This window comes from Cervus canadensis, chromosome 4, assembly GCF_019320065.1.
Source record: "Cervus canadensis isolate Bull #8, Minnesota chromosome 4, ASM1932006v1, whole genome shotgun sequence".
NCBI classification, from domain to species: Eukaryota; Metazoa; Chordata; class Mammalia; order Artiodactyla; family Cervidae; genus Cervus; species Cervus canadensis.
This window is the reverse complement of record NC_057389.1, coordinates 69855936-69881739: the sequence shown is the minus strand read 5'-3', so window position 1 is coordinate 69881739 and position 25804 is coordinate 69855936. Positions and strand designations below refer to the sequence as shown.

Sequence of the window (25804 nt, the reverse complement as noted above, 5' to 3'; positions counted from 1 at the left end):
TCAAAATGAGGTTCCTGATCAGCTCATCTCATTGTTAGAAATGCCAGTTCTCAAGCCCAAGCTAGGTATTCATTTGTTTGTGCTAAGTCACTTCAGTCCTGTCTGACTCTTTGCGACCCCATGGACTGTAGCCCATTAGGCTCCTCTGTCCATGGGATTCTCCATGTAAGAATGCTGGGGTGAGTTGCCATGCCCTCCTCCAGGAGATCTTCCTGACCCAGGGATCGAACTCACATCTCTTACATATCCTGCGTTGGCAGGCGGGCTTTTTACCACTAGCGCCACCTCAGAGGCAGAGTGCAGCGGTCAGTATTTAGCAAGCCTTGCAGGTGATTCTGATCCATGCTCTTGAGAAGGGCTGCTCTAGAGCCCCCAGTTCAGGTCATGGACTTGGTCTTCTCCCACCTGTGAATCCGTTTCCTTCAGAGGCTTGCGTTTGCTGTGACACAGGTCTTTGTGAGATGACCTGGTGTCTGCTCCCCTGATAGACCAGAGCACAGGGGCCACTCATCTTCTGCTCCTCACTGCCTCCCAGCACCCAGCCCCCCACAGGCCTGGCAGCACCACCTGGAGCTTAGAGATGCGGGTTGAACAGATATTAACTGTCACCCATGGCTCTCCTGTGTGTGGCAGAGGGGAAGACACTAGTCTCTTACAGAGCTGGGCCAAGGGGAGTGTGAGAAACCTTAAGAAACTTGGGGAGGTTTCAACCCCTGCAGAAAAGGCTGTTGTTCAGAAGGCGGGGAAAGGATATCCAGCTTTCCCTCCCTCACTTCCCCAGTCCCTCCTCCACCCTGGGGAGGCCCTCAGCTGACCGCTGTTGACCACTGAGCAGGCCTTGTTCTGTGGACTTGTTTTATATCACTTAATACAGCAAGCTTCTGAGCTGTGTTTCATTAATATTCCAATTTTACAGAGAGGAAGGCTAAGACTCAATGAGGTTCAGGTACTTGGCTGAGGTGGGGGCAGGGAGGACGTGACTCCGGCTGTGGACAGGTGCGCCCTGGGCAGGTGGAGAATGCTCAGGTGGACAGGAGGGAAGAAGCATGAGTACAGTGGGACACAGGGGCCATGCGGATCCTCATTTGCTCTTCCAAAAGGCAGTGTTGACTGCAACAGATTGGGAGAAGGAGGCCCCAGTCTTGCCAAACCTAAAATTTCAAAATGTGGATTTCTAATACACAAGCTTCTTGTTTCTAAATAATCACATAGAAAAGAAAACCCACAGAGGCTTCCAGAGACTAGATACATGCCTGTGTCAAATGACATTGGTGGCAAAAATTGAGGGGGTAAATGACAGCAGAGCCTAAAGGGAGACACCACCACGCGTGTATTGTCTCTGACCTGGCCCCGCCCTGCTCCCCTCCACTTTCTGCCATGTTTGGGTCAATCCGCTTTAAATTCAGGGTCTACCCTTGGTGGGATGTGGTTTCACTAGGGGCAGACCCCTAATACTGACCCCGGCCATCCTGTCTTTGCCCCCAAATGGCCAGTGTCATGTGAACCGAGGCTAGGTCTGCCTGGTCACAGCTGTGTTCCCAGACCCCAGGCTGCATGCAGAAGGTGCTCACTAAATGCTTGCTGATGGAACTAGTAGTATAGGCCCCGCCTCCTCGGAAAACCCCACCCCCTACCCCACGCTGGCTCCTCCCAGTCGCCTGCCCTGGGTGAGTGGGGCGGGGCGATGGTGGGTTTAAGGACGGGAGGCTGGAGGCCCTCTCGGATGGTTGGGTGCCCGTGGAGCCCAGGCTGCAGAATGGCTGCCGCCCGCCCTGTAAGTCCACTCACCTTGCCCCCTTGGGCAGTGAGGGCCGGGGCTCACCGCCCAGCTTGACTCCTCTCCTTGGTCAGGCTGAAGAGGCTGAGGATGGAATCCAAAAGGAGGAGAAAGAGGAGGAGGCGGCAGCCGCGGGGTCGTGCATGGGAGAGGAGGTTCTGAGGAAGGCCCCGGAGGAGGGCAGGCTGGACTTCCACCCGCTGCTCAGCAGGTAGGGCAGGCCCTACCCTTGGCTTTGACCTCACTTCCTCATCTGGGCAAGGCCAGAGCTTCCCTAAGACTTGGGCCCTGCTGGCCCTTTCAGCCTCAATCCAGCTGAGATTCCGGGTTAAAGACCCTCACTGGTCCCCCAGCCTCTCAGGATCACTCTCCCCATCACCTTATTGTGGGGTCGGTGCTACAAACCCTACCTCCCTATTGGCTCAGGAAGGCGCAGGACTTCCGGGCCAACCTACTGCTGTGGAGGTGGGGTGGGGTGGGGAGGGCAGGTGGGTGCACCCTGCTTCCTCCTGCCCCTCCCCCACCCCCCAGGTGGGCTCTGTGGTTCTTCAAGAACGACCGCAGCCGAGCCTGGCAGAACAACCTGCATCGGGTCACCAAGTTCAACACCGTGGAGGACTTCTGGGCGTGAGTGTCTGTCCCTCATGGAGGGGGCTGAGGTCAGGGGGCCTTAGCTGGGGATCTTTCCCAGACCCCACGCCTCCAGGGAGCTGCTGCCTACGGCTGTCTTCCCAGCCCTTCCTGCGGTCTTGCAGCATCTCCTGGGGGCTGGGGCTTGGTGGGCTCTGCAGGGAAGTGACGGGGAGTTTGGGCTGGGTCACAGCCCCTGCCCCCAAGCCTTGCTGGGACTCAGGGAGAAAGCCTGGGAAGTGGGAGAAGCGAGGAGTGGACCGTGACTCTGCTGCTCTGTGCCTTGTGACCCTGGGCGAGTTCCTTCCCCCTCTGAGCTTGTCTCAGCTACTGAGTGAGTTTCAAGCTGTTTCAGTGTCTGTGGTGATCCTGTGAGGGGGTCTGCAAGGTGCTTCACAAACCCTAGGGGTGGGTGAGAAGGTGGGAATTTGAGGGTCTGGGTAGATGTGGATGGAATTTTTTGGCAGGGGGCATCAGTATGAGCTAAGGCTTGGAGGCTGGAAGGTGGGTGGAAAGCAGGGGGGTAAGAAGTTGAGGGATCTGAGGCCAGTTGAAACAAGGCCCTAAAAAGCTTGGACTTTCAGCCTGGGGTGGGGGGTCTCTCTCCAGGATATATAATAATATCCAGCTGGCCAGTAAGCTCTCTTCCGGTTGTGACTACGCCCTGTTCAAGGTAAGCTCGGCTTCCCCCACTCCCCGGGACACAGTGGGGCTGATTTCTTCCAAGCTTCCTCCCTCACAGGAGGTTTGACAGTAGGGTACTAAGGACAGCCTTCCTTGGAGCCAAGTAAAGCTGGGGCAGAGTGTCAGAACTGAGCCCCATCTTGAAGAACAGGGAAGGGGGGCAAGGGGGAGCAATGAAGGGGTCTAGGTTTCTGGCCTGGCTCTTTAACTTGGGAATGCATCAGGAGTGCCTGAGGACACTCGTCAATGTCCAGGCTTGTCCTTGGAGGGGCTGGGCAGTGGGGCCCTGACGTCCATGTTTGCAGATTTCCCTAAGTGACTTGTGCCCAGCGAGCCTGGGCTGTCTGTCCCTGGCCACACTGGGGTTGCCTCAGATGCTTCCTTTAATCACCCCCCTCTGAACTCTCATCTCAATGATCTTGGCTCAGCAAAGGAGACACACATCTATGCAGGGCTACGTGAGGTGACCTATATTGAGGCTTAGGGCCCATGGGAGCTTACAGGAGGGTCTGCAGGGCTGGCCCTGCTTGTACTGAAGGGTGAAGACAGAAGATCTAGTCTGTGGAGGGGCTGGAGCAGGACCTGGGGAGATGGCCAGGCACTCACTTCCCTTCGAACAAAGGGAGGTGGCTGATTCGCATACCTGCCTCCCAGGATGGCATTAAGCCCATGTGGGAAGACAGCAGGAATAAGCGGGGTGGCCGCTGGCTGGTCAGCCTCACCAGGCAGCAGCGTCACCCTGAGCTGGACCACCTGTGGCTGGAGACAGTGAGTGGGGTGTTGGGCGGGAGGCTGGGTGGGCAGGGTTCCCAAGGGAAGAGGCTGGGCTGGTGTGGTGGCAGTGGTCTCAAGGATGGCGGGGGCAGCCTCTGTGCCCACCAGGAGGCCTCATCCTCCTCCTTTTCGGGTCCAGCTGCTGTGTCTCATTGGGGAGAGCTTTGGGGAGCACAGCCGGGAAGTGTGTGGGGCCGTCATCAACATCCGCGCCAAGGGGGACAAGATTGCTGTGTGGACACGGGAGGCAGAGAACCAGGAGGGCGTGCTGCACATTGGGTGAGGGGTATCTCTGGCACAGAGTGGGGGCTGGGCCTCCTCTAGTGGAGAAGGTGGACGGGGAATGGCTTGGCCTGCAAGGGAGACCTCCAGAATACTCCATGCTGTCTCTCCCTTCTTTCTTCCGCAACTTGTGCAAAGGGGGTGGAGTCTAGATTTCCAACTGTTTCTTGCAGACCTCTTTTCTTTTGCATTAGTCACATTTCGGGTTTCCACAGGGGTAAGACGCACACAACAGGAGTTACTGTGGCTGGAACCAGGGTAGGGGCTCTGGGCATAGGACCCATGGTCCCAGGTTAACTGCAGGACCTGCTGCTAACTGCCTGTCTGCTTTCCTCTCCCACTTACCTCCCAGGCGTGTCTACAAAGAGCGCCTGGGCCTCTCCACAAAGACCATCATTGGGTACCAGGCCCATGCAGACACAGCCACCAAGAGCAACTCCTTAGCCAAGAACAAATTTGTGGTGTGAGAGGACCCTGAGCCTCCCATTGCTGTGTGTATTTATTTCTCAAGAGGGCTGGGCTGGGCTGAGGGCAGATGCCATGTTTCTCCCCTATCCTGGGGCTCAGGCCTCAGGGTGAGTAGCCAACTTGAGGGCCCAGGGCAGTGGAAAGGTGGAGAAAACCCTGGGCTTTTTATCCCTGGGGGGCTGGGTTGGGTAGTGTGGTGAGGTGAGTCATTGGTAGAGGAGGTGGGACGGCAAGCAGGAAGAGAACAGGAGAGAATCCTAGGATTCAGGACTAACTCCATGCCCCCCACCTTGGGGAAAGAAGTTAGGTGTTCTGAAGGCCAGTCTCTTCTATTTGGGGGAAGGGGGTTCAAGGCCACTGACAGAGCTGGAGCTCAGGGACAGGAGTGGGGGCTCTGAGTGATCACTCTGCTTTAAAAACTTTTATGGGTTGCCTCTCATCAGATTTGTTAGCCTTGGAGCCTATGCTTTATCCCACACCTTCTCTCGGTCAGCTGTGTGTGGGTCCCTAGAGTAGGGGGTGGGGTTGATGAGGGCCTGGCCCAGGAGAGGTGATCAGGCCTTACTGTGGCTCTGCCAAAGGTGGATTAACCGGAAGGTGAAGCTTAAGTCCCTTTCTGTTCCTCTTATAAATAAATACTTTAAATAAAACTGGGATTTTTGAAAATTTTTTAAAGTATTTATTTATTTTGGCTGTGCTGGATCCTTGTTGCTGCGTGGGTTTTTCTCTAGTTGTAGAGAGTGGGGGCTACTCTCTGGTTGCGGGGCACAGGCTTCTCACTGTGGTGGCTTCCTTGTGGAATATTGACTCCAGGGCGCGCCAGCCTCAGTGGTTGCAGCTCTGGGGCTCTAGAGCACAGGCTCAATAGTTGTGGTGCACGAACTTAGTTGCTCCGTGGTATGTAGGATCTTCCCAGATCAGGGCTCGAACCTGGGTCTCCTGCATTGGCAGGAGGACTCTTTATCACTGAGCCAGCAGGGAAGCCCAAAATTGGAATTATTTTTAAAGAGGACTCTAAAATTCGCCCCCTACACTTTGGTCTGCTCCAGTCCTGCCTTGAGAGGGTTCATGTGAGACCCCTTAGGTAGCAAGGAGCCTGATCAAGGTAGACGCTGGTATGGGGAAGAGGGGTTAGACGGTGCAGGGCAGTGCTTCAACCACCAAAGGGGTTTGAACTGGGGGCTGCGATATATGCCCCCCGGAAAAACTGAAGGGGCAGGGAGCACTAGGCGCAGCCCTCAAAAGACCCAGGTGTCATCACGTCTGAGTTTGAACCAGTAGAGACAGAACTGAATTTCCGAGTGAGAAGCACTTCTGATTCGACTCCCCTGTAATAAAACGTCCTGCACGTGTGCTAAGAAACACCATCCATATAACTCTTTTCTGTTCGCTCACCAACGCGGTCGTTACTACTCTTCAGGGATGGGCACTGACCGCAAGGCCGGGGATTGGGGTGGCGCTGGTACTGATCCTTGTGGTGTCGGGGGAGCTGGGGGTCTTTCGTGCCTGCGACCTGCGGAGCTTTCAGCAATAATCTGAAGTGGGCTTGAAGGACGCTGCAGCAGCCAGCGTAAGGGGCGGAGTCAGGCCTAGAGGCGGGGCTCCGAGGGGGCTAAGGCTAAGTCGGGCTGTGGGGAGGGGCCTGGACTTGGGGTGGTGTGCCTGTGTGGGGGAGGGGCCCGGAGGGGGACGGGGGGGCGGAGCCAGACCCAGAGGCGGGGCTCCAAAGGGGACTGAGGGGAGCTAGGGGCGGAGCCTAGGGCGGGGCGGAATCAGGCATAGAGGAGGGGCTCTGAGTGGACCGAGCCGGGGCTGTTCGGGCGCCGGGGGCGGTCCCTGCGGGGCGGGCGGGGCCCGACGGGCTCTCTGTGTGGCCGCGGCCATGAAGCCGCAGCCGCCGGGCTAGGCCCCGGGCGGCTCTAGCCCAGGGCTGCCCGCGGAGGGCTGGGCCCAGCCTCCGGGCCCGGTTGCCGGGCCGGCGTGCGGCCACTCACCATGCCCGGCAAACACCAGCACTTCCAGGAACCCGAGGTCGGCTGCTGCGGGAAATACTTCCTGTTTGGCTTCAACATCGTCTTCTGGGTGAGCGCGGGGTGGGTTCTGGGCCCTGTGCTGGGGTGGCGGAAGGAGGAGGCTCAGTCCCCTACTAGGGGGAGACACTCTTTGCCACAAGGCCTTGGGACCGTCCCCCAACTTCTTCCTCCCCTTCCCACCTCCACGCCCACCCTCTGGAGCACCTGAGGGAATTAGAGGTCTGGATTGCAGGGGGCGGGTCCCAGCCACTGCGGTAGTAGGATGGGGAGGGGTAGTCTTCCGGGGTCTTTTCAGGGCTCAGCGGAGAAATGGGAGGTGTTTGGGTGAAGACCCCGCGGCCCTGCTTGGTGCGGGTCGCCCCCTCTCCCTCGCTTACCCTGAGGTGTAAGGGGTCTGCGGAGCCCCACCTCTGGTTTTGCCGGTAGGGAGGAAAGCCTCCGCGAAGGGCTGGATTCCCTCTCCAACCCTTTTACCGCTCCAGTACCTGGGCCTACCGCTTCGCCTTAAGCTCCTACAAAGAGGCGGGGGGAGGGGCGGGAATAGGTCAAACTCCCATCCCCAAATTAAGAGGCTTGCAGGCAAGGAGGGCTAGTCGCCCTAGTTCTCGGCCGAGGACAGGGGGATATTCCCTAATGAAAGGCCGGGAGAGCTGGCCTTGGGGAACAGAATTCAACATTCCACAGCTGAGCAAATCGAGGTGTCAGGGCCAGGCTGTCCCTATCTGGAGAAGGGAACTGCTGGTGCCCCTCCCAGGGCGGAATCCGTACCCCTGGGGCTGCCAAGTCATCTTTCCCTTCTCCCTCCCCCATCCCATCTCTCCAAGGCTACTTGCTGACTCTTCAGTCTCTACTCCTGCCGCCTTGGGTCAGAATGTCAGGCCCACTCAGTTTTGTTTAGCAGGAACCAGTGGCACTGCCCTCTGCCCACAAGCTGCTCCGGCAGTGTGGGTGTCCTTTGGCCCCTGCAGTGCCACAGCCTCGAGAGTGTGGGCCATGTGCGAGAGCTGGTCTGGTGGGAAAGTCTGGGGCTCTGGTTGTCTCAGGCCTAGCTGTGAGACAGTGGGCAAGTCACTTCTCTCTGGGCCTCAGCTTCCCTGACAGGGAGTGGGGGATGATGAAGCCTGCTTCTCAGGGCTGTTAGGCAGATGACATGGATTATAACCTACTGTATTCTCACAGTTACTTTAATTATAATCTGCATTTTATAGGTGAAGGAACAGGCACAGAGAGGTTAAGTCACTTAACCCAGAGTCACACAGCCAGTAAGTGCAAGGCCAAGGGGACAGCTCAGTGGGCAGTAGGTGGAGGTGAGGCAGAGCGCTGAGCAGAGGGGCCCGCCAAATGTCAGGGCGGGAGAGGCATGAGAGACCCAGGCTTGTTCCAGGCTTCCCCAGGATGGGACTCCCAAGTGTGAAAGGCCCCAGGGCTGGGGCAGAGTTTGAGTTTCACGTTGAGGGCAGTGGAGATGGATTTGTTTTAGCTTCTGTATAGAGGCAGATCTGCCTGACTGCCATGGGCAAGGAGACCAGGGAGGCGGGCTAGGGCAGAGGAGGGGTGATGGCAGGTGGACAAGCTGAGGAAGGTTTCAGGGGAAGTTATCAGGCTGAATTGACAGGACTGGCCCAGAGTACCCTGTGGTGTCTGACTTGATGTCTTCAGTTTGGCCCTTGCACCACCATCCATGATCTTACCTCTGGGCCTTTGTCAGTACTTCCGCCTGAAATTCAGTTCTTCTGCCTGGAATTCAGTACTTCCACTTGGAATTCAGTACTGCCTGGAATTCTTTTCTCTTCAATGCCCCTTTTCATCATTCAGGCCTCAGCTAAAATGTCACCATGCTCCCTAACTGAAACATGCTCCCCCCCCCCCCCCATCACTTCCCATCACATCACCCTTTTTTGATTTTCTTTAAAGGCTCTGTTGGTATCTGAAACTACCTTGTTTGCTCACTGTGGGTTTCCCCCACTGGAGTGTAAACTCCATGAAGGCTGAGAGCTCATGTGCCCTTTTCACTGATGTGTTTTCAGTGCATGAAATGGAGCCTGGGACGCGGAGGCTTTTGCAGCAGGCAGATGGACTAAAGGCTCTAGAGCCAGCGAGAGGTTTGGGTGGAGATTGGGAGATTGCCAGTGTCATGATGAGGTGAAAGATGAGTTTGAGAAGAAGAAGGGTAGGTGGGAGGTTGAGGTTGGAACCTGGTGGAGGAGGGGGTGGCCTTGTGCATGGCACCAGTGAAGCAGAGCCTCGTAGGAGGGAGGCTGAGAAGGGGCGGGAGGAGGAATGGCATTGCATTAACCATGGGGAGGTTCGAAAAAGAGAAAGTAGTAATCATTCACCTGTCTAAAGGCCATGGGCGGGTCAGATGGGATGAGGCAGGAGAAGTAAGGTTTGGTTTCACATCCCAGATCTAGGGTGGGGGAGGGAAAGAAAAATATTTCTACAAAAAGAGGGCAGCAGTGAGAGGGGCCTGGGGTCAGAAAGGGGTGGGTGCTAAAGGTGGCTGGCCTGGGGTGGGGTTGACTGAGGCTCTGCGCTGAGGCAGGGCGGGAGCCTGTAGAGAAAGCAGGTGGGAGATGGATGTCTGAAGAGGGAGGGTCATGGCCTCAGGCCTGGGCAGGAGGGGCGCTCACCCTCTGAGACTAGATGTCCTGCTCGGGTTCAGGCAGCTGCCCTGAATATCCAGGGCTCGTCCTAGCACAGAGATGAGGTGGGATGGTGGGTGGTGTTTAGAAGGCCTAGCCCAGGGCCCCTCTGCTGATCTAGCTCTTCACTGGGATTCCTGGTCATTCAGGGGTCTTTGGCTGTGAGCTGCCAAGATGTACTCTGGCAGATGGAGGTTGGAAGGGTGGGATGGGAGTAGGGTGGCAGTCACCGAATTGCAGGGAAGCAGGAGGACCAGACTTGGGAGGATATGGGAGAGGATGCCAGGAGCCGGGAACTCTACCATAGGCCTGAGGTGAGGGAAAAGGCTCAAGAACCAGTCACTGCTGCTTGGTGGGACTGTTTGGCCCTCCTCTGCTCCAATTCTGAAGTTCCAAGAAGGGATCCCTTCTTAGGGCTGGGGAGGGTTCAGTGTTCCAAGCTGTGCCCTGTGGGAAGAAACACTGAGATGCAGTCTTAGAAAGATGGAAAAGACCCTGGATCCCATTTACAGCCCTTCCCCGTGGCTTCCTGAAGAGCCTGAGCACCAGTGGGGAGGGGGCTCTGCTGGGGATGGGAAAGAATGCTGGTGCCGCAGCCCTCAGCTCTTTGCTGCTGTTCTGGCAGGTGCTGGGGGCCCTGTTCCTGGCCATCGGTCTCTGGGCCTGGAGTGAGAAGGTAAGGCAGTGGGATATGGTGCAGGGCAGCTATGGGCTGAGATGGTGGGAGGGCCAGTCCCCCCCACCTGCCTCTGCTCCCCCTGCACAGGGCGTTCTCTCCAACATCTCAGCACTGACAGATCTGGGAGGCCTTGACCCGGTGTGGCTGTTTGTGGTGGTTGGAGGCGTCATGTCCGTGCTGGGCTTTGCCGGCTGCATTGGGGCCCTCCGGGAGAACACCTTCCTGCTCAAGTTTGTGAGTGCCCTCCCACCTAGATTCACTGGGGACCCCAACCTCCTCCCACCCACTTCTTACATATAGTTCATGCTTAATAATGGTAGTTTTATTATTGTGTAATTTTAACAGTGGTCACCAGATTTGTATTATTAATACATTTATAGGAGCCTCTGTTGTAAGTGGGGCTTCCCTGGTGGTTCAGCGATAAAGAAGCCCCGGGTTCAATCCCTGGGTAGGGAAGATCCCCTGGAGGAGGGCATGGCAACCCACTCCAGTATTCTTGCCTGGAGAATCCCATGGACAGAGGAGCCTGGAAGGCTACAGTCCCTAAGGGTCACAGAGTCGAACACGACTGAAGCGACTAAGCAGCAGCAGCAGCTGTTTTAAGTGACTGAAACCTAGCGGCCTGGGCCCTAAGCGAAAACAGCCATTAAGAAACCCCAGGGATGCGTTAGCTGCCAGTGCCACTGGATCCAGGGGCCACCACAGTGTCACTTGGCCTAGCCTCTCTGTTTCTCAGCTCTGTGCCTCTGGGTTGGCTCCAGACCCAGATGTCCAGGAATCGGGTGGGGTGAGGGGGCGGTGGGGTACTGGCTTCAAGCCGCCCTCCCAGGAACTCTGCTGGAGGCTGAGTGAGTCTCTCCTTTCCCAGAACTTTCTGCCAAAGTTCTTTAATTGCATCTCCTTAATCCTGATTGGCCACCTCTGGACCAATCCCTGTGGCCCCAGGAGAGGTAGTGCTTTGATTGGTGGGCTCTTGATGCATGCCTAGTCCTCTATATGGAAGTGGCTCCTCCGGAACCAAAGAAACTGGAGTTGTGTGTGGTGGGTGGCTTCTCAAAGACAATAGAGTAGGTAAGAACAGCGCTATCTTTCCATCATAAATCAATACTAATATGGTAGAAGGTGGAGACTCTGGGCTGCCTTGAGTCAGGATGAGGGAGGTTGAAACCCCACTCAGTGGCAACCCCAGGCCTTGTATCTCTGACCCCCACTGTCGGTCTGCCCCCCACGCCAGTTCTCCGTGATCCTTGGCCTCATCTTCTTCCTGGAGCTGGCAACAGGGATCCTGGCCTTCGTCTTCAAGGACTGGATTCGAGACCAGCTCAACCTCTTCATCAACAACAATGTCAAGGCCTATCGGGACGACATTGACCTCCAGAACCTCATTGACTTTGCTCAGGAATACGTAAGTCCGGCATCCAGCTCCAGCTACATACAGGAGGCACCTGCCAGGCAGATGAATGAAGGAGCAAGTTCCCTGTGTGCTGGGACCGTTCCCTTGCCTACCAGACCAGGCAAGCCCCAAGGAAGAGAGCCAGGTGTCCCCCTGTCTGAAAGGAAGCCAGCCCTTGGTGATCTCCATGTGCCTAACCCTGCATGGACACGGAGCAGAGGCCAGAGGCTGCAAACTGGCAGCTCCTAGGACAGGCTTAGGACACACTTAAAGGAGGAATTGTGGCATGAAAATATCGATTTCTTCTTCTACTAAGCTGGGCCCACAGTATTGGCCAGGGCTACATTGCCACTGCCCCTTTGCTGGTGGAGAGGCTCTCTGCCACCATCCCTGCCACTCTATTTTAGTATACCTGTTGGCCCTCTTCTCTCATTTATATTATTTGTTTGGCCTCTTAGTCAGGTTTGAGACCCACCCCACCTCCCAGAAGCTCTGCCCTTAAGCTTGCAAACCCAACCCCTGAGAAGAAGCAGTCAGTGAACAGTTCAAGAACTCTGAGACACCTTCCGCCTGCATGTTCTCACCCACTCACACACTTAGTCACACACACTCATAGTCGCACCCACTTAAACAGCCATGCTCTTTTGATGCCATCTCCCCCAAGAACTGCTCTGGGATCCAGAGGTGAACCAGAGCTGGTGCCTGTTTTGACGAGCTCTCAACCCAGGGCAGAAGTAAATGAAGAGCCAGGTGGTTAGGATGTGATTTATTTGTTCATTTAATGCAGAATTGTGATGGACCAACTATGTGCTGGGTCCTGAGCTAGGTGCTGGGGATTCAGGGGTGAAAAAGAGCTGCTACTGCTGCTAAGTCGCTTCAGTCGTGTCCGACTCTGTGTGACCCCACAGACGGCAGCCTACCAGGCTCCGCCATCCCTGGGATTCTCCGGGCAAGAGCACTGGAGTGGGTTGCCATTTCCTTCTCCAATGCATGAAAGTGAAAAGTGAAAGTGAAGTCACTCAGTTGTGTCCGACTCTTCCGACCCCATGGACTATAGCCTACCAGGCTCCTCCGTCCATGGGATTTTCCAGGCAAGAGTACTGGAGTGGGTTGCCATTGCCTTCCCTGAAAAAAGAGCTAGGACCTGTCTTTGTGCAGATGGTGATTTGGGGGAAGAGACAGATGATAAACAAGCAAAAGAAACAAATGTGTGTGTAGCATTATAAATTGTGGTAGAGGCTGAAATGGGGAAGTATGGCGAAGGAGAAGGCCTCTAGGGGCTGGCCTTGGGGGAGGAGAAGGAGCAGGGATGTGATGAGAGGAGCCAGTGTTCTCCAGCGGGAGCAGGGGTGCTGAGCAGAGAGGAGGCAGGCAGAGCTGCATGGCTCTGCCTCCCTATTCAGTCCACAGGGCCTACCTGTGTCTGCCACTGAGCTGGTCCCTCGAGGGCCAGCTGTTTGGCAGCCTGTGCTGTGTCAGTGAGTTAAGGCTGCCTGTCTCCCCACTAGATTGTGAGCTGTTTGCTTCATTGCAGCCCCACCTAAGGAAGCAGCCCATTGTCTTGGATAGGGGTCATGGGGATACAGGTGCCCACAGCAGCATCTATGAAGTGGGATGGGGGATGGTCATGAGGGTGGCAGGATTGCTCTCCTGTCCCTGGAGAGAGGAAAAGATAAGGTCTTTTGTAAAAATTGTGGGACAAGTGTAGGAAGACCAGGCACAGATAGGGGCCTTCAGCCTCTCTGCAGGGTTTATTGAAACTCCCAACCCTCAAGGTGGCCTAGAGGAAGCCACAGTCCTTGGGCCACCGTCCTCGCCCACTCCCTTTTCTCAGCCTCTCTTGGGCTAGGGGGACAAGCTCAGGAGCCCCTTCCCACTACCCCCAGCCCCCATCAACCTGGTCAGGAGCCTCGAGCTGCTCTGATGGCCCTGGGCCCAGGCTTGACCTGTCAGTGGGGAGGTTCCCACCTGACTGGCTGTTTCCAGGCCACTGCCAGCCAGCCTGGGCCCGTCCCCAAACAGGATGGGGCTCCTGGGGCGGGCCTGGCTCACCCGGGCTCCCTTCTCACCCCCTAGTGGTCTTGCTGCGGAGCCCGAGGGCCCAACGACTGGAACCTCAATATCTACTTCAACTGCACTGACTTGAACCCCAGTCGGGAGCGCTGCGGAGTGCCCTTCTCCTGCTGCGTCAGGGACCCAGCGGTGAGTGCGCCTTGGCGAGGGGCGGGGCCCCGTGTGGAGGGGCGGGGCCTCAGCGCGCAGGCGCAGTCTGGAACGAGCCCACCACCCGCCTCGCCTCAGCCCTGCTCTGGGGGCCACCGATGTCGGGGAAGCCCTCTTATGTGTAGTAGTAGCCCTGCTGGGCTGGGGAGTTTGTGTCAGTGGGTGGCGTTGAGGTCTGCTGGATGGGGGCTGCTTCTCTTGGCCCACCATGCTGGGGTGGCAGTGGTGAAAAGTTCTGAAACTTTCATGGTTTTCTTTAAGAGCAGAAGCTTCTTGCAGTGACATCCCTCCAGTCCCAGGGCACAGGGACACTGAGGGCCAGGTTTCTTCCCATTCTTACAACACACGGGCAGGCAGGGCTCCTAAAAAGGAAGCCGTTCAAGCTGGCGTTGCGGCCATGCGCCTTGGCGATGGGGAGAGGCACTCGGGTCCTAGCCAGCTTCCCTTAAGGAGCGGCGGCCGCGGCGGAATCCACGGTTCCATCCGCTTCCCCTGAGGCCTCATGCGTGCACCTACCGAGTCGCTCCCTGGCGTGTTTCTCCTCAGGAAGATGTCCTCAACACTCAGTGTGGCTACGACGTCCGGCTCAAACTGGTGAGAGGGGTGGGGACAGGGCTGGGGGCAACTGGGGAAACTAGGATAAGAAGGGGGGCCCTCATATGTGCCAAAAGGCCTTAAGGATTCCGGGGGCGGGGAGGCGGGGAGTGCCGAGTCCCAGGAGGCACAGAGGTCTTGATACTGTGGAACAAGGCAGTGGGCTCCTGTAGAGGAGGAAAACAGGAAGTCAGGGATAAGGAAATATGAACAGCAGTGTGACAATTTCACCTAAGTACTAGGAAGAAACGAAAAAGAGGGAGGTAATGTGGTTGGGGCAGGGCAGTCAGGGAAGGCCTCAGAGGAGAAGCTGTCTGTGCTGAGACCCCCAAGGAGGAGAAGGCCCTTCGGTGGGGCTCCAGGTGGCAGGCGCTAAGGTATAAGGCCCTGGGCCAGGCTGAGCTTGGCACATTGGACTGAGGTGGGGCCCCTGGTGGCAGTGGGTGGGCCGAGCCGAGCCTGGTGCCCGTTTGTCCCCAGGAGCTGGAGCAGCAGGGCTTCATTCACACCAAAGGCTGCGTGGGCCAGTTTGAAAAGTGGCTACAGGACAACCTGATTGTTGTGGCAGGGGTCTTCGTGGGCATCGCCCTTCTCCAGGTACCACCGTGGCCCTGCACAACCTCACTCTGTCCCGGGCAGTCTGCCCTCCTGTCGGCCCCTCCCTCACCTGCCCTCTGTCTTCCAGATCTTTGGCATCTGCCTGGCCCAGAACCTCGTCAGTGACATCAAAGCAGTGAAGGCCAACTGGTGAGGCTGCCACGCTGGCCATGGCCACTCGCCTGGCCAACCCAGGGACCCTCCACTCTGCCCATAATGGGCAAGGCTGCAGGAGGTGTTTCTGCTTGGAGCTGAACCCCACATGGGGCTCGCGGGCCACTGCACTGTGCACGCAGGGAGAGCCGCATGGCTCTGCCCGGCTGCCTGTCCTGGAGCTGTGTGTACGGAGGGTGGGTGCGCAAGGAGCCACCGTCTGGGCTGCTGTTGGGTGGTTGGCTCTCCAGGGGACTAGGAAGGGCTCAGCTAGGAGTGGGCAGGCCAGGTGGGGTGGGCTTGGGGACTGCTGTTGCCTGCGACTCAGCCTCACATATCTCAGAGTTCTCTTCACTAGTGACCCTTCCAGAAGCCCACTTCAGCCTCAGTGTCTCAGACTCTGAAATGGGTCCAAGAATCTTCTCTCCCTTGCTTGCCTCTCAGGATCAAATATGATGACGGCTACAAACTACTCAAATAAACAAATCCTTGAAAACCAGTGGCTTCCGCCCAGCGTCCTGAAGGTTCTGTCAGCTGCAGGGCCTCGGCAGAGCTCTCCACTTTGGGCCCTGGCCCAGACCCACTCCGCCAGTGCATTTTCTTGGTCTGGGTAGTATATACATTTGAGCCAACCTTTAAAACGTGGTGTACTTCATGTAAAAGTCCAGATCCCAAGCCTCTCGTGAAGATTGGCCATCCGGCCCCCGCAGCTCTTGGGACATCATCATCCCCCGCGTGCTTCCTGTTCTGTGAGAGACCCTCCTGGCCGGTGCTGCTCACCCTGTAGTCTGGGGTTGACCTCCCCTCTGCTGTAGGGTTTTCCCCTGAAAACACCTCGAGGCTGCCATGGGCCAAGCCTGGAGCCAGGCACAGGGATGTGAAAAATGGAGGCCACAGAACTTGGGTGGGGTCCAACCCCCCTGGAGACTGAGATGGGTGCCCAGGAGAATGGCTGAGGTGTGGAATGGAGATCAGGAAGGTTTGGGGAAGGAAATAATTGGAAGTCAAAGACTTGGCACCCATAGGGTTGGTGGGGAGCCTGCTTTGGGGCCCATGGTGGTTGATGCTGGGTCTCACTTGGAATCAAATGGTGGCCTGCAGAGCTGCCTCATGACCACAAGAGGGCGCTCCAGCACAGCTTTGCTTGGGTCTGGCGACTTCCCCTGCAACCTCTGGTACAGGCAAGTGGCTGGTGTGTCCACCCTGCTTACCAGTGCTTCCGATTCAGGGAACTTGAGATCTTTGAGAAGAGTTCAGACTTGGGAAGTCTGACTGTTGCTCTCAGCTCTGCCTCTTAGCTGCACGAAGGGGTGTGTGAAGAGTAAGTGCTGCACCCATCCATCCAGGGGGTGCTCTTTGTGGATCAAAGGGATTTGGGGTAGTTCATAGATCTCCAACTCAGATGCTCTTAAGGTCACGTAGGTCATATAAATGAATGAAGTAGGCCTTTGACTTGTGAGGCCTTTGTAGTGCAACTGACTTTCGTACTGTCCCTGAAGACCACACAGAGACACTTTGCTTTGTGACCAGAGAAATATTTGGGCCATTGAGTTGATGATGTACCTTGAGATACAACAGAGTATGGTGGGGACTGACAGCATAGATCCCCACCTGAACTTGGTGACTGTCATTGAGTTGTGGCTAATTGCTATAAAGTGGGAATGCAGGTCTAATGTCAGAAATCCAGAGAAGCCAGGAATTCAGGATTTTATGTGAAATAGACCTATTTTTAAGTTGTTAACTAATGAAAAAAATTTAAATGCTGCAAGCCCAACGAAAGGTGTACAGCTTTGGCCCCTGTGACACTGCAGCTCCCTCTGGGACAGTCATCCGCTGGAGTCCTGGCTGCTCTGCCATCCAGGGATGCTGAGAGCTGCTGCTGGGAGGGCAGGGTGTCGGGTATGCACCCAGCATCATGGCGTCCAGATGCCAGCTGGACAGTGTCCAGGGTCCCTGACAGGTGCCAGTGTACCGCAATAAATGCAACTCACAGTATTGTGCGTGTCTTGCTTTTTTTTTTTTTAATTTCAAAAGCTTTCAGTTTTCATTTTCCCTTTAAACCTCAACAGCGCCCCTTGTGAGGTGGAGATTTCTTTTCCTGATGAAGGAACTCGGGCTGGGTGGGGGGAGTTGCCCAGCACACAGCTGGAGGAGGCACCCAGCTCTGAGCCCTCTCACTGGAGGTCTGCACCAGACCTGTCCTGCCTTTCTGATGCACACGAGTGATACCTGCACTCGTAGGGGCAGAAAGGTATCATTCCCCAAGCTTGAGTTGAGCTTCCATGCAGGTGCTGGGGATGCAGAGGAGAAAGAAGGGCGAAGTCCTAGCCCTTGGGCTCCATTCTTGTGGGGGAGACACAAATAAGTATGCATTTTTGTTAGTAATGCAAGCTGTGAAGAAAATAAGAGTGATGGTCAGACAGGAGTAGCTAGAGTGCCTGGGAGAAGGGACCTTCTGATGAGGTGGTGGAAGGGGTCCCATCTCTCTGGGAAGCTCCAGGGGAACAGTTGCCCTAGGGGCCCTGAAGCTGGTGGGTTTGGCATAAGGGAGCTTGGTGTGCTGGAGAGGTGAGTGTGGGTGAAGGTCAGGGGGAAGTGGTAGAACCAGGATATATTTGGAAATAGGACCAGTGAGATGCATAGGAATGACTAGAAGGAGTGGGCGTGACCTTGGCTGGGGACCCAGAGTTCCCCAAAGCTCAGTTCTGCTACAGGACATCCATCCACTCAGGCTGGAGGCTGGGGTCACTGGAGCATCTTGCCCTTGCCCTCCTGGAGCCCATGGTCTCTTGGCACGGACAGATGGAACAGTTGCTAGTGGTGTAACATGTATGTGGTAATGAGCATGTGAGGATCACTCCACGTGGCATTTCAGGCTGGCGAGACTCAAATTTCCTGTCCCCAAAGTAGAACTTGGAACAGTTCTCTTCCTTGTACTAAGGAGCCCTTACCCAGATGGGACATCTCTTGGTGTGCAGAAAACACAAGGAAGCTTTATAAGCACCCCACTTTCCATCACTCTAGATGGGTCCCTGGGACATGACCCAGGTCACCCTCTCACCGTCTATCAGGACACATGTGGTGACAGGGTTGGGCAACCTGGGAGTCCCTCAGGAGCCCTTGGCCTGCCTGGTTTAACCAGAGGAGAGGCTGCCAGCAGCTCACCCAGCAACTCAGCAGGAGGACGTCCTGTGACATCAGGCTATCTCGTCTGTGGAGGAAGGGGGAGTACTGGAACGGACAAATCGAGCCCGGAACAATGAGACCTTGAATCTGGACAAGGGGTCAGATGGGAACAGTCAGGGAACAGGCCTTCCAGAGGGCGGCCGGCGCTTGCTTTGGACGGATACACCCCCGGCTGCCACCAGAGGGCGCCAAAGTGCAACCCACGTAGGCAGCCGTGTCTGCCGCGGGTCACTGGAGGGAGGTCCGCGTGGCTAAGCAAAGCCAAGCCCTATTCCAGACACCCGGCAGCCCACCCTGTAGGTGCCAAATCCGGACTTTGCCACCCTCTGTCCTTCCTTCTCCGAGGACTTAGGGCCAGCGACACCTCCTTCTCCACAGATGCCTCTCGCAGTGCAGTGGTCGCTCAGGGAGACCTTAGCCCACCTTCCGGTCTCCACAGGCAGTGATGTCCGCTAGGCACGTCTGGGAAGAGGGTCACTTTCTCCAGGACGTCGAAGTGACATGCTCCAATACATACACCTCCATTATTCATTCAGCCAGATTTACTGAGCACCTACTGTGTGCCAGACGCTGTGGTTGGTGCACCTTGGGATCAACAGCGTTTGTCTGCAAAGGGCCAAATGGTAAATATTTTAGGTTTTCAGGTCGTACAACCACTCAACTCTGCCTTTAGAGCAGAAAGCAGCTGTTGCCAAGACAAACAAATGAGCATGGCCATGTTCAAATAACATTTTCTGGACACTGAAATTTGAATTTCATATAATTTTCACATGTCAGAAAATACTATGCCTCTTTTGATTTTCAACAATTAAAAAACATAAAACCATTCTTTTATATATAGCTCTGGAGCTATGTAAAAACAGGCAGTGGACTGGATTGGCCACGTACACAGGCTGGTGTGTCCCCGCCCCAAAGAGAGCCTGCCCAGGAAGGGAGACCCTACCTGGGAAGAGAGAAGACCACGGAGCATGAGCCTGGTGGTGAGTCCCTCACCCAGGAGAGGATGTGAGTGTTGTTGGAAATATGAGTGAGCAAGGGGCTCTGAGAGTGCGGGGGGGTCAGGACTCGGCAATAAATGGGATGGTCAGAGGGAGCCTCAATGAGACAGGAAGTTGGAGCAATGACTTTTTATATTACTTTTAAATCATTTTGATAGGACAGGTAAATTAGGAACCCATTCTACTTAAAACTCATTAGAACAGGTAAATTAGGAACCCATTCTACTTAAAACTCATTAGAGAAGACCCTGATTCTGGGAAAGATTGAAGGCAGGAGGAGAAGGGGACAACAGAGAATGAGATGGCTGGATGGCATCACTGACTCAACGGACATGAGTTTGAGCAAACTCCGGGAGATGGTGAAGCACAGGGAAGCCTGGCGTGCTGCAGTCCATGGGGTCGCAAAGAGTCGGACACGACTGAGTGACTGAGCAACTAACTTAAAATGTGAATAACACTAAGGTCTTAGTGCCCCATTTGTTCCCCCCTCCTCTTCCAGTGACACTGAAGCTGTGAACTCTAGATCTCTTTCTGGATCACTTGCATTTTAAAAATTTCGTCCTCATGTTATGTATTTGTAGAAAATGTTCAGCATGGTTGTGAGTGTGTGTAAGTGGCAGGATACTGTCCCCATCTTGCTGGACTATCCTCACCCCCACGCCCGCCGTTATGTGTTTTGAACACAGAGTCACATTTTGTGCATGTAAAGCTGCTACCTTTCTCAACTGCAGGGACGTCCCCTGCAGGAATAAGTCATGTTTTACCTCTCCCTCCCTTTCCTTGACTGTCCACGGATAGTGGATAGTGGACAGTCAAGCTCTTCCTGCTCTGGGGTGCTTTGCACCTCGAGGCTCTGGCGGCCAGGCCGTCTCTCCTGAGTTTCCAGCTGGAGTAGCTGCCATTCACTAAACAGGAGGATGAGGGCAGCAGCAGAGGGTGGCCCTAAAGCAGGTCTGATTACAGAAGTGGCCCCAGCAGGTCCCTTCCTGTGCCCAGGGGCCTCATTTCTGCCCCTTGGCCCAGGCACTGACCGGGCAGGCTGCATTACCACAGATCTGGGGCCTGGAACTCGGCCCATCAGAGGTGTGAAAGCCACACAGCTAGCCCCTTGGTGCTGTGAAGACTGTTGCCACGGTAATGCCTTCCTGGTCCCCTGTGCAGCCACCTAGACAGATGGGAGTATCAGCTTCCTGCAAACAAAGGGGCCTGCTCTGTGGCCCAAGAGAGAGCCCAGTCCTTGATGGAGGCTGCTACTTTAGGCTCCTGGAGGCCTGACCACACACCTGGCCACTTGGATCCTGCTTCCAAAATGATCTGGGAATTAGCTCTTCAGCCCTGCCTCCTGCTGAGGCCGGATCCTCCCCAGCATGCCCCATCACCAATCTGTTGGTGTCTCCTGGGAATCAGGCCTTGTGGTGGTGGTGGGGGAGTGGTTCCCAGCAGATGGGCTATGTGGAACTGCAGCCAGCTCACCCACCAGCCAGCATTGGCCAGGCTCACCCGTCAGCCAACGTTGGCCAGGCCAGGAATTCTGCAGCGGCTCCAACACGGTTTCTGCCCTCAGGGGGCTCATGGTCTGGTGAGAGACACAGACAGGTGAATCACCGGGTGATTCTTTATGGGTGGTTTATTTGTTTGAATAGGTGGTGCAGGCATGTGGTTAGAAACTGCAAACTGTGTGGAAGGCTCTGTGCAAATCTCCCTCTTGTCCCTGTCTCCTGCTCTCCTGCCCCTCCCCAGAGAGCAGCGCTGTCAGCCAGGACCACTCCTCCGGAGATGGTCTATGCATTCAAAAGCAGATTTCCTCTAGAAACAAAGCAGAACTTAAGCTGTGTCCTGCACCGCCAGCAGCCTCTGTCTGCATTTTTCACTGACCAGCATTTCTGGGAGATAATTACATAGCAGTATGTACAGATCCACCCAATCTTTTCAACAACAGCAAACCCATAATAATAGCAAGAACTTATACTTACTCTGTGCTGGACGCTCCTCTAAGCACTTTATTTATATTAACTGATTGACTCCCCTGAATATTGGAGATGGACACTCTGCTTATCTTCCTCCACAGGCAGGAAACCAGGGGTGCCCATTGTGTGGTGTGGCCTGAGTGACTCTCACAACCCCTCCTGATAGACACGAAGGACATTTCCGGGCAGTGAGCACTTTTATCTTTGGGCACTTGTGTGTCAGAGGATGAATGCTTGGAAGTGAAAGACTAGGTCAAAGGGCAGGTACATTTGGAATTTACATAGCTCTTGTCCAATTACCCTCTGAAGAGGTCACACTCCCTCAGTTACTAAGGTGGGACCTGCCCCTCCCGCTGCAGTAGCCAGAGCCCACGCTGCCTTTATCCGCCTTTTCTACCTTCACCAATCTGATAGAAGAAAACCATCTCCTCTCATGGTTTTCCTTCGAGTTACTCTTGTGACAGAGGTTGAGTGTCTTTTCACACAGATCAGTACAATCTGGTATGCTGTGTACTCAACCGTTTCAGTCGTGTCCGACTATTCGAGACTCCATGGACTGCAGCCTTCCAGGCTCCTCTGTCCGTGGGATTCTCCAGGCAAGGACACTGGAGGGGGGATTGCCATGTCCTTCTCCAGGGGATCTTCCCCACCCAGGGATCAAACCTGCTTCTCTTATGTCTCCTGCATTGGCGGGTTCTTTCCCACTAATGCCATCTGGGAAGCCCGGATTCTGGTAGAGTCAGAATTACCCAGAGCGAGGTCCAGAGGGGCTGGGAACCAAGAGGCTGGAGTGGTTTTGCAGTCAGCGGTGAGGGTAAAGGTGGTCAAGGAGCATTGCCAGGGTCATGTGAGCTGGCCCCTGGGCGGTAGGACAGACACAGGGAGGGCATTCCTGGTAGAGGGGAGGGTCCGAGCCAAGGCTCAAAAGAATGGAAAGCCAAGCCCGAGGAGCCCCTCTTCTCATCAATGTCACCTCTATTCCCTGAGGCCTGAATCTGCAGCCAGGCTGTTTCCTCTGCTCCCACACACAGCTTGAGCAAAGCCTTGGTTCCTGGGGTCTCTGCCCAAGCATCTTCCAGGGTCCTTAGAGGGGAACCCCCGCCCAAGACCTTAGTAGGTAGCCTCCCTTGCCCCTCTCTGCCCCTGCCTCCTCTGTCCCTCCCACCCATCCCCGCCACCAGCCGAGTGAGCGTACATCCTCATTAACACGGTTCAGTGGCCAGCGCTGGTAATTGATCTCCCACCAGCCCAGTATGGACAGCGGCTAACGGGGATGAATGGCGCAGGAGGTGCCTCTGAGGGACGCTCACCAGGAGGCCCCTGCGGGGTAGGGAGGTGGGCAGGAGATGGAGATGCACGGAGGAGGCCTTCGAGTCAGCTGGGCAGTCTGCGGCTGCCTCTGCCCACACCGCCGGGCGGCCATCCAGCCCTCAATCTGACCCTGGGCCCGGATGGGCACACCAGTGGGCAGAGGGGCTCTGAAATTCAGCTGCCTGCTGGTGTGGAGGCAGAGGCCAGTCTCAGAGGAGGGACTGAAGTTCTAGGATGGCATCCCAGGAAGGATATGAGTGCTGGGGCCCAAGTAAGGCAGGTCCCCAATTAGTCTTGTGTGGAGGAGGGACCAAGATACTCCAAAGCCAAATCGGCCAGCCACCGATTCCATCGTCCAGTCAGTCAACAAGCATTTATTAAGTGGTAACCATGTTCCAGGCACTGGGTAGTTGCTAGGTGACCCAAATAGTCAAGATCTTCTTTATGGTCAGGGGGATGGACAGTAACTAGGAAAATACATATCTAATATGGTAATAAATGGTGATGAATGCTCAGATGAAAATAAATGGGGTTACGTGATCAGAATGCCCGAATTGAGTGCTGCTTTAGGAAGAGACTGGGGGAGGTAACATGTGAGTTGAAACCTGAATGGTGACAAGGAAAAAGCACTCTTGGAAAGGGAATGGGCAGAACAAAGGTCCTGAGGCTGAAATGAGCTTTGGGTGTTGGAGAAAGAAGGGACCAGTGTGGCTGGAGCTTGGCCTGTGAGGAGGAGATGAGCCGAGAAATCGGTGGCAATAAGGTAAGGATGATCATGGTCAAAGCCAGATCCCAGTTGCCAGGCTTGTGGGGTCATGGTGGATGGGTCCCCATTCCAGGTGGTGTTAGCCACATGCAAAGTCAGACAGAAAGGTCTGACCTGGGTCAGCAGGGCCAGAGTCAGGCTTGGAAAGATCCCTGTCACTCTCTGGTCACATGCCTACAGATTAGGGAGGGGCAGACTTTCAGGGGTGTCAGGCTGACCTCAACCTGACTGAGAAGGGACACAAAGGCTTTGCTGGTCATTCTGGGGGATGGTATCCAGTCTCTGCTCTGTGTCCTACATCATCTAGCTTCTGGTTGACCTAAGATGCCTCTCAAGTACCCTCCCAGCAACTAACAAATATATTGGGGCTTCCCCAGTGGTCCAGTGGCTAAGACTCTTTTCTCCCAATGTGGGGGAACTAGGTTTGGTCCCTGGCCAGGGAACTAGATCCCACATGCTGCAGCTGAGGGTTTGCAGGCCACAGCTAAAGGATCTCGCGTGTTGCAACAAAGATCAAAGATCTTCAATGCCACAACTAAGACTCAACACAGACAAATAAATAAATATTTTAAAAAGAACCAAATATATTAATAAGCATAAACATTGAAGGGTAAAACTTAATAAAGCTCCTGGAAAGAAGTTGGAGTGAGCCTGACAGGAAAGCAGGAGCACTCTAGAATTCTTACAGTTTTAGACATAAAACCCATATATGTTCTTTACGGGCAGCTTAAGTAATTTTCTTGGATAATCTCGACTGTTCTTTTGATTTTTGCCATATGTGCAGACTTCACTGTAGAATGCCCAAGTTACTGTTACTGTGAGGCTGAGGCGTGTCCTGATCCCACAGTGGGCAGATATTTGTAAACCAGGGGAGGGACTCTCATTTGAAAGAACCACTCAGACTAGAATCCATTCTCTGAAGTTGTGTTCACACTCACATAACCTTGCCGAGATTGTCCCCCCAGTGCACAGTGTCATTCCCCTCATTGAGGCTGGTGGGTTTGTCACATCCTTGAAGGACCTACTCAAATGTTTCTTTATCCCCTGCCTCCCCTCTACTAGAGCTCAGTGTAGTATACTTTTTAAATGACAGATTTCAGAAAATATGATATAGAAAAAGCATCTGATAAATTTAAACACTGATTTATCATTGTTTTTAAAATCACAACTTCTTAGCAACTAGAAATAAGAGGGAATTTCTTTAACTTGTTAAAGAGCATCTACCAGTTATACTTAGTGTTGAAACAATAGTAGCAGGAATCTGACAAGGATACCAAGTATTGACATTGTAGTGGAGTCCTATCCAATGCAATAACACAAGAAAATCAATAAGTGTAAAGATTAAAAAAGAAGAAACAAGGGCAGAGACCATCTCATTCATCTTGCTTCCAATTAAACAGATACTTAATGCATGTTTGTTAAACTGAAGAAAATTCAGTGTGTCCTCAAAGAAATTTCTTGAAGAAGGTGGAGGCAAAACTGATCAGCTAAGAGCAAGAGTCTGAGAAAAGTCACTGATGCTCAAGAAGTTCCATCACTAAGTGTGTGTCAGTCACTCAACCATGTCTGACTCTTTGGAACCCGGGGACTGTAGCCTATCAGGCTCATCTGTCCTTGGGATTCTCCAGGCAAGAATACTGGAGTGGGTTTCCATTCTCTTCTCCAGGGGCCATCATCATGGTCCTGCCAAAAAGATAGAAGTATGTTATTTCCCTGAGATCAGAACTGAGTGAGTGAGCTCTTGGTGTGCCAGGAAGAGAGATTTCAAAAATGATTCATGTTGACCCCAAAACAGGGGCAAGATACTTGAGTCAGTGGAATCTCTGTAGCAAGAGGAGTAAATGGCACCTGGATTCTGCATTTAAGGCAAACAGCTGGGAAGCAAAGTCAGACTGTATCTTCTAACCTGTGAGAACTGTGGAGATTAGAGGCATAGGCCCCAGGAACTCTTTCTACCCTTTCTTGAGACACATGGTCAGAATACTCCACTGTTTTCTGTGGGGTTCTAGAATACTGATTTTAATTCCCACATCCCATTCATTCCCTGCCAGGTTCAGTTCTTGATGTATCTATATGTCCAGGAAAGGTAGCTCTGGCTCAATGCAAATTGGTTGTTGGGTACCTGCTGTCTCTGCCTGGTCACCATCTCTTCCCCCATATTCTCGGAACAGCACCTGAGTTATCTTTTAGAGAGAAATCTCCCCCACCTTTGGTCCATGTTCTTTAAGGGGAGTAGGAACAGGACCCAGGCCTAACCAGTCAACGTGTTCCACCCCCTTGGCTGTGGAGGGTTGGGCAAAGGACACCTGCTCCCGGGTGTTTGATAACAGAGAAGCTCCCTCTCTTTGGTGTTCTGGGGCTACTGGTGACCACCTTCCTGCCAGTGGTCCCAAAATGAAGCTAACACAGAGGAATAAAGTCATGAGAGCCTGGTGACCATACTTGAGCCCTAGATCTAGTCATGTCTGATGGCAGAGCTTTCCTGCTCTTCCCAATGACATGAGCAAATAACATCTCCTTTTTTTTTCAGTCTTTAAAACAGTTTTATTGTGGTAATATTGACATACAATTAAATACATATTTAAAGTGTACCATGTGACCAATTTTAACAAGTATACACTCATGAGATCATCATCATGATCAATAA

At 54.3% G+C, this 25804-nt stretch overlaps 2 protein-coding genes across 3 annotated transcripts; both read left to right on the top strand.

Moving 5' to 3' along the window:
• The first annotated feature begins 1714 nt into the window (after positions 1-1714).
• EIF4E1B (eukaryotic translation initiation factor 4E family member 1B) lies at positions 1715-4924 on the top strand. The gene is made up of 7 exons (XM_043464359.1): positions 1715-1774; positions 1852-1988; positions 2309-2404; positions 3017-3080; positions 3746-3859; positions 4005-4144; positions 4500-4924. The coding sequence occupies exons 1-7, from the start codon at positions 1724-1726 to the stop codon at positions 4612-4614; spliced, it is 717 nt and encodes a 238-aa protein (XP_043320294.1). The 5' UTR covers positions 1715-1723; the 3' UTR covers positions 4615-4924.
• A 1491-nt stretch (positions 4925-6415) lies between these two features.
• On the top strand, positions 6416-16924 carry TSPAN17 (tetraspanin 17). Of its 2 annotated transcripts, XM_043465822.1 has the most exons (9): positions 6423-6697; positions 9916-9966; positions 10057-10203; positions 11204-11374; positions 13439-13564; positions 14132-14179; positions 14660-14776; positions 14865-14926; positions 15374-16924. In XM_043465822.1, exons 1-9 carry the CDS (start codon positions 6611-6613, stop codon positions 15408-15410), a joined length of 846 nt encoding a protein of 281 aa, XP_043321757.1. In that variant the 5' UTR covers positions 6423-6610; the 3' UTR covers positions 15411-16924. The 2 variants fall into 2 exon arrangements, with proteins under 2 accessions (XP_043321758.1, XP_043321757.1); XM_043465823.1 differs by lacking the exon at positions 10057-10203 and having other exon boundaries at positions 6416-6697.
• Positions 16925-25804: the final 8880 nt, after the last annotated feature.

Coding starts and splice junctions, on each gene's coding strand:
- EIF4E1B (XM_043464359.1), top strand. CDS start 1,724: ATGGTTGGGTGCCCGTGGAGCCCAGGCTGCAGAATGGCTGCCGCCCGC. Junction 1,775..1,851: donor GAATGGCTGCCGCCCGCCCT/GTAAGTCCACTC, acceptor CTCCTTGGTCAG/GCTGAAGAGGCTGAGGATGG. Junction 1,989..2,308: donor TTCCACCCGCTGCTCAGCAG/GTAGGGCAGGCC, acceptor CCCACCCCCCAG/GTGGGCTCTGTGGTTCTTCA.
- TSPAN17 (XM_043465822.1), top strand. CDS start 6,611: ATGCCCGGCAAACACCAGCACTTCCAGGAACCCGAGGTCGGCTGCTGC. Junction 11,375..13,438: donor TTGACTTTGCTCAGGAATAC/GTAAGTCCGGCA, acceptor CTCACCCCCTAG/TGGTCTTGCTGCGGAGCCCG. Junction 13,565..14,131: donor GCTGCGTCAGGGACCCAGCG/GTGAGTGCGCCT, acceptor GTTTCTCCTCAG/GAAGATGTCCTCAACACTCA.